The following is a 14514-nucleotide window of genomic DNA, read 5'->3' on the forward strand; positions in this document are numbered from 1 at the left end:
ATTTAGCTGGTTATCTCTCTGCAGTATTTCCTTAGAATTTACACGTCTGACATGACTGGAGATCAGTAAAGATTTTTCTCATGCAGCACGTGAAGCCCATCACACGCTGAACCCTGAGATTTCTGTAGTCAAGTTGCACATGTTAACACTAGCGGCGGGACTTAAACACGTTAACTATAATTGATTACGGCAGAATTAACGTGTTAAAAATGAATGCGTGTAACAGCAGGACACGATACCGTCTGATACGGCAGAAACCTGGAGGGGGGATTCCTCTCCTAGAAATGCTGGAAGTGAGAGAAACAAATCAGAAGAAGAAACTCGGAAACGCTGATCTGCCGTCATTCCAGCGGTATGAAGGATGAAGATAGCGTCGCTATGCACGTTTCCTCCGAGTCGCCGCGGCAACATCGGCGACTTGGAGGTGGCTATACGTGCAGCTCGAGGACGCATGCATTCTTCTCAGTGTTGACTGAGTGCTTCCAGTCGAAAGGTGAAGCTGTGAGGACAGAATTATGATGGGAGACACCCAGATGACTTTCTGTTCACCTTCATCATTTACATGTTCTTATCTCAGCACAGATCTCCTTTATTAATCCTGTGATCGGTGAGAGGGGAGGCGGGGTGGATGGAGGGACTCCTCAAGTGGTTTTTAGGAAGTCCTTCCTTCACTGGACGGACGGGGTCAAATGCTATTAGCCTCTGATGTGGAATAACCTTTAAAACCGTTCAGAAACCCAAGCACACAAAAGGGATCTGATCAATTATTTATCAATATGGCGCTTGACTAAAAGTGATATTTAGATCGACAGGATGAAAAGAAAAACCACGAGTTTGACAGAAACGTGGTTTTCTGTGAGGCTAACCGGAGATTTGTGTTCTATAAATGTGATTTCTATGTGAATCAACCAAACTGCTGATGTTCACCTGGCCGGACGGTTCTGGCCGGACACCTTACCCCTTGTCCAGCTAAAAGGCCGAGTCGCTTGGCTGGCTCCAGATCACGGTGTGAAGCCAGTCTGTCTGAATAAAATATCTCATTCCTATTATTTACTGTACCTACTGTAGCTATGTGCAAAGGAAGTCTCTTGCACAACAATGGAAAGCTTGCTCTGCATGGCCTCAGACATCATACAAATGACCAGAAGCTTCTCTTGGGCCTCTGGTTCTGTCTGCTCTGCCAGGACTAAAGAACAGGAATGTTCCATGTTTCTGCAAGTCTCTGTTTGGCTACTGAACGATTATCAGAGCGCATGGATGTGAGGGAAAGGCACTTCAATGAAAACAGGAGAATTTATTCATTTCAAGCTAACGCTACCTTCGCTAGCCTCCCTTCCCTGTTGTTTATATGTGGTTGAAATCTTCAGTGTTGTAGAGTGGGACAATGTATTAGTAATCTGGCGATGACTGAGCTAATCACAGCTGGTCTGATCACTGTGGTGTTTACAGTTATTCAGCCATGTCCTTGTCCTTTAGTTCATACGGAGAGCAGCAGTGAATGGACAGAAACTACCTTGTGGTGATAATCCACCTTTATTGGAGAGCATTCAGCACCGGAGGCGTGTGTGGCAACTAGCCACTTGCACTGACACGTTCAGAGAAACAAGAAATGAGCTTCCTTTCTTAGCTGACCAGCCTCCTGGTTGAACCCTCCATCTGCCTGGTCACTGTAAGGCAGCCAAGGCCAGCAGAGAACGTGTCTGTTCAGGGCCTTGATCATTGTCTCACACCGATACAGAACCTCAGAGGTGCTTTCAAGACATCTGCTGTCGTGTTCTTCTCAGCTAGACGTGTTGGAAAATGTTTACAGGCTTAAACTGTGAAAGATGAGCACACCAAGCTCAGCAGTGCCTATAGCACCCTGAAAATTAAGATACTCAAAGCAGGTGAAGGCTGTGAGAGGATAACATAGTGTTTTCATAATAAAGCATAATTAAGAAATGTCGGCTAACAGGAACAATGGATGTTGGAACAAAGACCAAGAAAACATTCAGAGAGGACTGCTAGAAAGGTGAATCGAAACTCTCGTCTGACTGCAAAGGACCACCAGGAGGGTTTACACCTGCACAAAAAGGGCTTTCATGAAACACAAAACCCCCAAAGTTCAGCGTTACAGGTTTCTATGGGAACACCTTAATGACCCTGATACTTCATGTGGAAACAGCACGTGGACTAATGAGGTTATCGCTACTATCTAACAAGTACCCAGAGGAATTAGTTCCACAAAGTTTCAGAAAATTATGGACAAAAACAAAAACCATCTGGAAAGAAGTAGAAGATGAAAACAGGATAATTATTCTAAACACAACCAAAATGCCACTTTGAAGCACAAGATAAAGGTTTCAGCCGGACCCAGGTTGTCTCCTGACCTCAATGCCATTAGAAATGCGTTAATAGACCCAGAAACCTGATCTAGGAACCATACCTAAGAACCATGTCTAGGAACCATACCTAGGAATCATACCTAAGAAGCCTACCTAGGAACCATACCTAGGAATCATACCAAAGAAGCACACCTAGGAACCATACCTTGGAATCATACCTAAGAACCCTACCTAGGAACCATACTAAAGAACCATACCTATGAATCATACCCAAGAACCCTCCCTAGGAACCATACCTTGGAATCATACCTAAGAAGCCTACCTAGGAACCATACCTAGGAACCATACCAAAGAACCATACCTATGAATCATACCCAAGAACCCTCCCTAGGAACCATACCTTGGAATCATACCTAAGAAGCCTACCTAGGTACCATACCTAGGAATCATACCTAAGGACCATACCTTGGAACCCTACCTAGGAACCCTACCTAGGAATCATACCTAAGAACCCTCCCTAGGAACCAAACCTTGGAATCATACCTAAGAAGCCTACCTAGGAACCATACCTAGGAATCATACCTAAGAAGCCTACCTAGGTACCATACCTATGAATCATACCTAAGAACCCTCCCTAGGAACCATACCTTGGAATCATACCTAAGAACCATACCTAGGAACCCTACCTAGGAACCCTCCCTAAGAACCCTACCTAGGAACCTTACCTAGGAACCTTACCCAAAAACCATACCTTGGAAGCATACCTAAGAACCCTACATAGGAACCCTATCTAAGAACCCTCCCAAAGAACCATACCTAGGAATGTACCTAGGAGTCATGCTTAAGACCCCTACCTAGGAAACATACATAACTTAAACGGCTCCCGTCTACGTTCACTCCCTAATCCAGACCTACACTCCCTCTCCACAGCTACGTTCCACCAGGGAAAGACGCCTCGTGTTACCACCACAACGTGGGACTAAATCACCAGCCAGACTCTTTTCCTCTGTTGTTCCACGATGATGGAATGATCTCCTAAACTCTGTCCGCTCTGCAGAGTCCCTGTCTACTTTTAAGACCCAGCTGAAGACTCAGCTCTTTAAGGAGAACTTCAACACTTAGTTTAGCTGTATTTGTTGGAAAGTTGGAGAACTTAGCCCAGTTCTTTGCAACAAACTTCATGGTATTAATTCTTTGTATTTTAACATAGGTGATATTATGGGGTGGGAACGGAGTAAACAAAGAACAAAAAAACCAAAAAAAACCCTGTAGATTCATGGAAGGACCTGCGTCCAACTGGACAGTCCACCAGCTTCTTCCTACGATGTTCTCTACTGTTTAATTTCCTGCTTGTGTTGTTCTCACTCTCAAATGTAAGTCGCTTTGGATAAAAGCATCTAAATGGCTGCAGAATAGAATAGAATAGAACATAAGAACCCTACCTAAGAACCATACCTAGAAACCCTACCAAGGAATCATATGTATGAATCAGACTGGAATTCCAGAATGGACAGAATTAGGAAGTAAGGATGGGAAAAACTTCCCGGCTACATAGAATTTCTGCAAGCTGTGATTTTTGGTAAAGCGAACATTACGAGGGTTCCCAAACTTTTGCTACGGGTCTTTTATTCCATTTAGATAAAGATAGAACTAGATAAAACTAAAATATTGATTTAGCACAAAATATTAAGAGAACATGTCATCTGAAACAATAGAGTAATTTAATCTTTGTACCTGAGGAAGTACTCGTAGATGGACCTCTGGCGGAATATGGAGATACTTGTGCCTCTTTTCCATTAGTATCAGCTTCTCAACGTAACTCGCCTCAACTCGTCTCAGCTCAGTTTCGTTTCCATTAAAATTTAGTACCAGTTGTAAAATGGGCGGGGTTTGAGTGAAATCACTGATGTCAGTGTTGTGCACGACAAGCTCTATAACAACACAGGACCTACAGGCAACCTGCTACTCGGTCTGTGGCTCGCCGGTCGCTGACCATAAATCGTTTCCATTTGTTGGAACCACTTCCAGTCTCATCTGTTTGATCCACTCCAACCATTGTGGTCCTTTATCTGCTGATAGTCACTTTGGAACTTTTTCAGCTTCTCTCGACGCTGCTGGAATCTCCTTTGGTACTCGTGTGTAGCCATTGAATCAGAAAGGTCTTGATAGATTTTTTCATTTGGTGTCGCTCCATCTGGTTCCCTCTGCATCATTTCCTCAGCAACCAAAGAAACGTCTCCACCTCAGAGTTGGACCACGGAACAGACTTTCGTTGAGCCATTGCTTGTCACATGACGTAAACAACTTGTGAGTTGGAGTCGCTCTTCCAGTGATGTCACTCCCTGACCTCTGATTGGCCGCGCCCCTGACCAATAGCGGCATGCAGTCTGACGACGTCACACACAACCCGACTCAGCGAGCTTAGAACCTGGGCTGAGGAGTTACAGAAAAGTACGGGTAAGCGGGTCCAAAAGCCTGGAAAACCCTACAAACCGAGCTGAGGCGAGTTAAGCTGATACTGATGGAAAAGGGCCATTATTGAGGCAACACACTGATGTATTCTACAGCTAATTTACAGGTTGTCAACATAATGGAGGAGACAACACTACTCGCCCTCCTGACTTGGCAGTATAGCATGCGCTATTTTTACCGTCTCAGGCCTTCAGCTGAACTTCCCTGTGAGAATAGACAGGGGTCAATTTCTGTGTCCTCTATCCGATACTGTTTTCACAGGCAAAAATGGTAAACTGAGACCCAATCAGTGGTTTGGGGCAGCTCTGGCTCACCCCTGGGAACACATTATCTTGAATTCCTCGTCTATTCGTTGCTTCATCTAAGCCCCGGTAAGGACGGTGGCAATGACCTCTATCCCTGACTGTAACTTTAGGAATCTGACCCGAGCTCTGGAAACTGTCTGGCAGCTGTAAGGGTATCACTGATTCTCCTGAAGTGACACACTCCTCTACTGTTCTGGCAAATGAGATGCAGAGTTTCCTTAATCGAGCTGAGGTGCTCAGAGGGCAGAGCGAGGTGTGGATGTAATCTGATGAGTCGGTCTGTGCAAATCTGGTTTGTAATGGTAGAAAATGAAGCTACGATGAACATTGTGATGAGTTTCAATCTGCACATGAATAATAAATAATGATGAATAATAAAAAAACTGAGTCCTCAAGAAGTTTGAAGATGGGTTCACACTGCAGGATAATTGAGCAAAGTTTTGTCCCGATCTTCTCCTACGACTCGAGCCAGCAAAGGCCTGACTGTTGCAAACAACATGGTGTTGGATGTTCTGTGGTCTAGGGTGTGTTACGAGTGTTTTTTCTGCTCAGGAGAGAGCATAAATAATGAAGAGGAATCCTGAAGTGTGTGAGAAGACCCGAGCACACCCACTGTGTAATATCACTGCAACCCAAATAACCAATCAAGACGCGAATAACTCCGCTGACTAAAGGAAGATTGGTGTAATTTTGGGAGTAACGTAACGATAGCAGCAGTAATCAGATTACTCCTTACTGAAAGGGAGCACTGATATGACCATCACTGGTAGTTGTAAAGGTTGCCAAACCATTACTGTGGTAACGTTACTAATATTTTTGACTGGCTAGCGCTGGTGCTAGCATTGACACTCTGAGCTATCTCTGACATTTAGCTGGTTTTATTTAGCTGTAATGCATACAGCCCACATTCTCCGCGACTTTGTCCATAATCGTTATTTTTGTTTTTATTCCAGGAAGGACAAGGCCAAAAACAACTGTTATTGCTTCCTGTTCATCTGCCATGTTTGTTTTCACTGAAGTCACATTTAACTCCCCAACATGTGGAATATTGCACGTGCAGAACTGAAAATCTGTGAAGGTTTGAAGAACCCTGTAATGTTTGCAGCCTTTTGTCCCTTATCTGCTCTCATTTTAAAGCTGCGCTTCTGAACTCAAGCAGTTCAGCTAACAATGGCTAATTCAGCAGTCATCTTCATCCCATCTCTCCTCTGAGCCTTCTCCAACTAGTAGAAGTCAGTCTGAAGTTGACTGTGAAGAATGCTTGCCTCTGTGCGGCTGGAATCAGTGACATTCACTCAAAAAGACTCCAATTCAAACGTCTTTATTTGTTTGGAGAGGTAAGTATTAAGACCAGGGGAATCACCAATGGTTTGTGGAGCAGCCTCATCTCCACCAGCAGCCCTCGCCAATGAGCCCAAATGGCCCCATTTATCCCTTCTGCTGCTGATTGGGCTAAACCACCTTCAACCCAACAGAGGTGCTTCCCATATAACAAATACCTTTTAATACATTTTAAAACCAACTCCCTAAAGGAATTGTTATAAATATATAAAAAAAACCTACCCATAGATAGTATAAATTTAAATAAATAAGCCCAAAACCATTTCCCAAACTTAAAACCCAAGTGCCCTTGGTCTGAGCCCCACCCATCTGCTTGATGGCCTCTCCTGGAACCTTTAAAAAGTGTTCAGGCCCTTAGGGAAACATTTGCCTGAATAAACCAAGGAAGAGGACACCAACCAGGTGAGCTAACAGCCATTACAATCCCACATCTACACATTTAATAATTTCTTTCCTCCACAGCTGTCTGGAAAACAAATGACATTGGTAAATATTAATAAACATTTGCATGATTCCATGATTGAATATTAACTGTGAACAAATATGAATAAAGTGCAAATGTGCCTAAACCAAACCCAAATGTGCCACCATTACTTTAAATTTTTATTATTTTTCTTTTATTACTTAAAACACTTAAGGTAACGGGCAGCTGCTTCGTTACATTGACTTGTATGATTTCATGCTTTTTTTCCTGCCATGTTCATCTTTAGCTTCTGCTACAGCTTCACTTTCTAACCTTTCTCCATGTATTCTTCATTTAACCTTTCCAGCAACACAGCTACCGGTTTGGTGGTGCAGCCATGAACCCCCCCCTCAAACCTGCTGCAACACATTCCCAACGTAGTTTAGGTTGTTTAAACCAACAAACTGTCCCATAACATCACCGGTATACCACCCTGAACAATTCTGTCTGTATTTGGGAAGATGTTGGAGAAAAATCACCAAATGAACGCCAGACTCCCAGATCAGTGAGAAGGTACAAAAGTTTTACGTGCTGCAAGGAGTTCACACAAGCCAGCAGACCAAGTGACCCCAGCCTTTGGACCTGGTTGTTCTAGGAGTAGGACCCCCAGAGTGAGGTTTAGGACGCCAATCTCCATCAGAGAGGTAATGTCCTTTGTAGATGTTTGCATTTCCAGACACTTTGAAGTAGAACTTCTCTCTACAAACATTATTCGGACCATCTGACCGCAACAAAGGCTCACAATATCATAATTACAAGATTTTTCCAACAGAAGGGAAAATTGTTTTGGACACATCATGATGCAGAATTTATGTGGAAATGTGAATTCATTCTTTAACTGTTAATAACATTATGTGGGAAATCATTAAAGATGTAAATGGAGACTGTAGAAGTCACTCAGACCATCGGCACATCACAGACACAAGGCTGAGCAGGAAATCTGTTTGGTCATAAGTTTGTGGACATGTTCCCACTGAGTTTAATGAGAAGCTGTCCCAACACTTAAGACAACAGGTATAGCAATCAGCATTACCTGGGCGTGATGACTACATCTGGTTATACTGACTAACTTCAGCTCCAATAGTCTGTTTTCTGTTAGAATGTTTTCTAGGTTTCATGCCAGACAGTCCTTTTGTCTCAAGCCTGATGATTGGTCCAGATGGTAACGTAGGAAAGTCTTTTTTTGGTCTAGATAAGGAAAGTTGATACATATGGTCAGTTGGATTCCCGCCATCAGCCTTCGGGTCCTCACAGATTCTGCAGATTACACACATCAGTACATCTGTATTAAAAAGTAGAGCATAGAAGTACTTCTTTGTGTGGCTTTGTTTGCTTAGAAACCAGAGCTGGCTTGGGGAGCTGTGAAGGTGCAACCAAACTCTTATGAGGATCAAAGAAATTATTTCTGATCTGACTACAAACAGAAGTGGTGTGCCATACTGCCAGATTTGGTATTGTTCAGATATCCGGTGCATTAAAAGCAGCTCAGGAGATCCTGGAAAAAGCAGGTCCTGAAACGTTACACCTTTAAAATACACAATCCAAACATCCAAACCCCTTTGTAAAGAGTTCCCCTGAAGCCACGCCTCCAAAGCCCAGGAACAGGCGATGTTGTTCCAGAGGGTTCACGAGCGCCGGGCGGCATAGAGAGCTAGTTTCCGTGTGTATTTCAATGCAGAGCGCTAGCTCACATAGCTAGCCAAGATCTGGCTCTGTCTGTTGCCTTTACAGGAGGTCCAAGCCTCTGAGCGCGATTCGAGGCAGAGAGGTTGGATGGCAGGCGAGTCTGACTGACATGTCACCGTCCAATCATTTAGAAGGGGCGGGTAAGAACGATCCGATGGCGTTTTTCAGCTGCAGTGTGAACCAGATTATCAGCGATATAGTGAAAGATGCTCCCGGGAACATCACTGCTCTAAAGGGAGAGGACTGTCAATGTGATTTTTTATTTTCCAGAATTAATCCATTATTTATTTATTAAACAAACTTTAACAATATCTCAGTGAGATGAGCGAACCGAACCCACCAAAGACACTTTATTCACATCGCAGTAGGCATTGATGTCATCACACTAGTATCGATCAGCATCAACACCAATGTTGGGTTTGATATTATCAATAGTTAGATTGATCCTCCCAACCCTGGAAGGTGGGTGTCCATTCCACTCAGGATACAGTGTGATATATGGTTGATATGGGCGAGATGTGGCCCGTTTCGTTCAGTTGTTTTGCTACTGCGGTGCTTGGAGGGTGCAGTCGGCCCACTTGGGTAAACTGGTGTGAAGCATCAAGGCTCTGAGACTCCAGAACAAGAACGGCGGCTGAGCTGGGAGATATTCTAACGTCACAAACTGAGACTAATTCTGTGATCTTCGCTAATCTCCCTCAACCCTGAACCTCAGGGAGCCTGGCCCTGCAGGTTTGAGATGTTTCCACCCGACTGAATAGCTCGTTAGTAGGTTTGACGATGAATCTGTATCTGATGTGCTGGAGTTGGAAATATCTAAAGCATGCATGGCCAGTGTTACGCTGTAAGCTACCAGGCAGCATCAAGCATCGATGCAACATGAGACTTACAGAAGTAAGCTCAGGATCCCAACATAGTTTCCCAGTCTTACCTGAGTAACCTTGTCTGTGACGTTGTGTGAGCGGTCCTTGACCTTCGGGGCAATGATGGTCTTCTCAGAGGAAGGAGGGGAAGGGCACTTCTTTTCATTGTTGACCTCAGAGAAGTTGAGGGTGATGAGGGGTATCTTGTTAATGGTGCTGTACTTGTTGAGGTTGGAGTCGGACGTGGAACCCAACAGGCTGGATCTGATCTGACTCAGAGGTCCTGAAAGAGAGTGGGAACACCATCCGTAAGGGTCTAGGAACTAGCTGTAGTGTCACGGTGACTGGAGACATCACAGGAATGTCTGGTGTTTGTTTATGATGGTGTGATATGGATGACGGGGAAGGGACACAACACAACACACACATAACACAACATTCACTGAGGTACAAAATATGTACCTTCAACTGTCTTTTTAACCCTTAAAACTCTACGATCAGAGTAACTGTGATGGAAATCTGACTCTTCCAGCCATTTATCTTCATTCAGGAGGTTTATAATCCAGACAACCTGTGCGGCAGGGATCACCCACTTCTGATATTTTGGGCAAACACCCTGCAGGTTTTATGTTTTACTTCTAAAAGCTGCAAGATGATGGTCCAAGAGGTCCAGGGTTGATGGTGCTTGATGTGTATGATAAATCTAGAATCCCATGATGAAACCATTACTTATCACATCTTCATCACTTTCACTACTATGATGCTAAGAGACCTTGATTTTCATCTCTACATGGAAACGTCACGTCACCGTGGAAACGTCACGTCACCGTGGAAACCGGGGTGCTACATCTACATGTTACACTTGACAATAAAGCAGTTTTAAGGGTGAAAGTAAAACTAGTGAAATAAGACAATGCTGTCCACAAGTCCAATGCAGGAGGCAGAGCGACTTGGAGACGGGAAGTCTCCGGTCTCTCATGAAGCACTGGCCGCTGCAACGACATGTGACAGCACCGCACACTGACATGTGACCTGATGGAAGCGGTGCAAGGAGAGAACTGCTGATTCAGGCAGCAGATGAAGGTCGCTCAGCTTTTCTCTCCCTTCTCGCCAGGAACAGCACAGTGATGCAGAGTGGAGGACAGAGAAACAGACAGGATGGGGGGCGTTAATACATGCCACCGTCAGAAAGAGGAGAAGCAAAGCAGCTGAAGCCGTACCGCCGGCCATCCAGGAGCGCGACACTAGCAAAGCCAGGAGAGAGAGAGGAGGCAGAGGAGGGAAACGGCATCAGGATGTTGGCTGGACAATGTGGAGAGGTGTCAAACATACGGCTCAGGGGTCAGACCCGGCCCCCAGAGGCCCCGATCCGGCCCGCAGGAGGATTCCTGCTCATGTCAGACTAACCTGACAACCAGTTTGACACCTCTGGAATAAGAGCTACAGCATCTCAGGTGCATATAAACAAACTTGTGACTGGTGTTCAGAAAGCTGAAGACATGCATCGTAACGCTGCGACTGCATCAGGAAACATTTACACTCTGCTTTCTGCAGGGACAGAGGGAGGCAGCATCCATAAAGATCACTGATTCTCATCAACAGGCAGGAGACAAAGACAAAGTGTTGCTTCATGCAAGCTCGTGCACAAGTCCCGCGCCGCCGTACGGAGGCTTCCCGCGGGCGGCGGGGCCGGCGGGGGCCGTGCAGCCAGACCCAGCCGTTGAGCTCTGAGCCAGCGTTTAGAGAAGACGCTGCTGCTCGCCACCGAGGCGCTGGATGTGTGGGAAAGTCATGCAGCAGGCATCATACACGGCTGATCTAACAGATTGATACAGCAGCTCGCTGTCGGTTACCTTTGATACTGCGACCGTTATCTGCGATGGCGGCAGCGGAGGAAACAGGGAGAAAGGGGGGATGATGAATGGGTGACGCATTAAACAGTCTGCATGCACAATTCATTACTGCGCCGTAGACGTATTACCATGTCGGCTGGTCGTTAGGGGGTGGGCCCGACTGAAACAGGAAACAAGGCCTCAACCCCCCGGCTAAATGAGGGCAAAAATAAAACCCTGCAGGGAAGATCTAGGCGCTGCTTTTATTTCCGTTTCGTCTTTCAGGACGACGGAATCAGGAGGTTCGGTAAAACACCGACCAGCTGGAAAACACACGCTGCAGAAAAGACCTGCCCCCCGTTACCTGAGGCTAGCGCTGCGCTCCAGACATCTGCATGGCGCTAGAAAATCCCAACTAAACATAGAAACCGTCACCATGACGACACCAAACGGGACGATGAACCATGAAAGCTGCGACCGGGTTTGTGTTGGTAAAACTAGCTACGGTTCGCAACATGCAGGGGCTGAAGGTGTTCCTGGTCCATCACAGAGACCTTCATTCCACCAGACTCTGGTCCAGACGGATGTAGAGACTCGGATCATGGCGGGTTTGGACTGGGAGGAACCTGGCAAAGAACCCGCCCACAGAGGCCACACAGGTTCTTCCAGAAACCCACATGGCCCCACGCCGCCGTCCAAATGGTTCCTTTACCGCAAACCAGGTTTATGTCCCCACGCCGCCGTCCAAATGGTTCCTTTACCGCAAACCAGGTTTATGTCCCCACGCCGCCGTCCAAATGGTTCGTTTACCGCAAACCAGGTTTATGTCCCCACGCCGCCGTCCAAATGGTTCGTTTACCGCAAACCAGGTTTATGTCCCCACGCCGCCGTCCAAATGGTTCGTTTACCGCAAACCAGGTTAATGTCCCCACGCCGCTGTCCAAATGGTTCGTTTACCGCAAACCAGGTTTATGTCCCCACGCCGCCGTCCAAATGGTTCGTTTACCGCAAACCAGGTTTTTGTCCCCACGCCGCCGTCCAAATGGTTCGTTTACCGCAAACCAGGTTTATGTCCCCACGCCGCCGTCCAAATGGTTCGTTTACCGCAAACCAGGTTTATGTCCCCACGCCGCCGTCCAAATGGTTCGTTTACCGCAAACCAGGTTTTTGTCCCCACGCCGCCGTCCAAATGGTTCGTTTACCGCAAACCAGGTTTATGTCCCCACGCCGCCGTCCAAATGGTTCGTTTACCGCAAACCAGGTTTATGTCCCCAGGCCGCCGTCCAAATGGTTCGTTTACCGCAAACCAGGTTTATGTCCCCACGCCGCCGTCCAAATGGTTCGTTTACCGCAAACCAGGTTTATGTCCCCACGCCGCCGTCCAAATGGTTCGTTTACCGCAAACCAGGTTTATGTCCCCACGCCGCCGTCCAAATGGTTCGTTTACCGCAAACCAGGTTTTTGTCCCCACGCCGCCGTCCAAATGGTTTGTTTACCGCAAACCAGGTTTATGTCCCCACGCCGCCGTCCAAATGGTTCGTTTACCGCAAACCAGGTTTATGTCCCCACGCCGCCGTCCAAATGGTTTGTTTACCGCAAACCAGGTTTTTGTCCCCACGCCGCCGTCCAAATGGTTTGTTTACCGCAAACCAGGTTTATGTCCCCAGGCCGCCGTCCAAATGGTTTGTTTACCGCAAACCAGGGTTTTGTCCCCACGCCGCCGTCCAAATGGTTCGTTTACCGCAAACCAGGTTTATGTCCCCACGCCACCGTCCAAATGGTTTGTTTACCGCAAACCAGGTTTATGTCCCCACGCCGCCGTCCAAATGGTTCGTTTACCGCAAACCAGGTTTATGTCCCCACGCCGCCGTCCAAATGGTTCGTTTACCGCAAACCAGGTTTATGTCCCCACGCCGCCGTCCAAATGGTTCGTTTACCGCAAACCAGGTTTTTGTCCCCACGCCGCCGTCCAAATGGTTCGTTTACCGCAAACCAGGTTTATGTCCCCACGCCGCCGTCCAAATGGTTCGTTTACCGCAAACCAGGTTTATGTCCCCACGCCGCCGTCCAAATGGTTCGTTTACCGCAAACCAGGTTTATGTCCCCACGCCGCCGTCCAAATGGTTTGTTTACCGCAAACCAGGTTTATGTCCCCACGCCGCCGTCCAAATGGGTTGTTTACCGCAAACCAGGTTTATGTCCCCACGCCGCCGTCCAAATGGTTTGTTTACCGCAAACCAGGTTTATGTCCCCACGCCGCCGTCCAAATGGTTCGTTTACCGCAAACCAGGTTTTTGTCCCCACGCCGCCGTCCAAATGGTTCGTTTACCGGAAACCAGGTTTATGTCCCCACGCCGCCGTCCAAATGGTTCGTTTACCGCAAACCAGGTTTATGTCCCCACGCCGCCGTCCAAATGGTTCGTTTACCGCAAACCAGGTTTATGTCCCCACGTCGCCGTCCAAATGGTTCGTTTACCGCAAACCAGGTTTATGTCCCCACGCCGCCGTCCAAATGGTTCGTTTACCGCAAACCAGGTTTATGTCCCCACGTCGCCGTCCAAATGGTTCGTTTACCGCAAACCAGGTTTATGTCCCCACGTCGCCGTCCAAATGGTTCGTTTACCGCAAACCAGGTTTATGTCCCCACGCCGCCGTCCAAATGGTTCGTTTACCGCAAACCAGGTTTATGTCCCCACGCCGCCGTCCAAATGGTTCGTTTACCGCAAACCAGGTTTATGTCCCCACGCCGCCGTCCAAATGGTTTGTTTACCGCAAACCAGGTTTTTGTCCCCACGCCGCCGTCCAAATGGTTCGTTTACCGCAAACCAGGTTTATGTCCCCACGCCGCCGTCCAAATGGTTTGTTTACCGCAAACCAGGTTTATGTCCCCACGTCGCCGTCCAAATGGTTCGTTTACCGCAAACCAGGTTTATGTCCCCACGCCGCCGTCCAAATGGTTCGTTTACCGCAAACCAGGTTTATGTCCCCACGCCGCCGTCCAAATGGTTTGTTTACCGCAAACCAGGTTTATGTCCCCACGCCGCCGTCCAAATGGTTCGTTTACCGCAAACCAGGTTTTTGTCCCCACGCCGCCGTCCAAATGGTTCGTTTACCGCAAACCAGGTTTTTGTCCCCACGCCGCCGTCCAAATGGTTTGTTTACCGCAAACCAGGTTTTTGTCCCCACGCCGCCGTCCAAATGGTTCGTTTACCGCAAACCAGGTTTATG

General features: G+C 47.0%; 1 protein-coding gene across 1 annotated transcript in view; it reads right to left on the bottom strand.

Moving 5' to 3' along the window:
• The window catches only part of LOC306774175 (voltage-gated inwardly rectifying potassium channel KCNH7-like), a gene marked incomplete at its 5' end in the record, with an annotated part of 230609 nt that overhangs the window by 184315 nt on the left and 31780 nt on the right, over window positions 1–14514 (bottom strand). The window contains 3 exons of the mRNA XM_079264155.1: window positions 9523–9737; window positions 10675–10698; window positions 11308–11328. Of these exons, the coding sequence (XP_079120281.1) occupies window positions 9523–9737; window positions 10675–10698; window positions 11308–11328 (260 nt within the window). The remainder of the gene's footprint in view (window positions 1–9522; window positions 9738–10674; window positions 10699–11307; window positions 11329–14514) is intronic.

The sequence above is a fragment of the Telmatherina bonti genome (genome assembly GCF_933228915.1).
Source record: "Telmatherina bonti genome assembly, chromosome: 24".
Classification (NCBI taxonomy): domain Eukaryota; kingdom Metazoa; phylum Chordata; class Actinopteri; order Atheriniformes; family Telmatherinidae; genus Telmatherina; species Telmatherina bonti.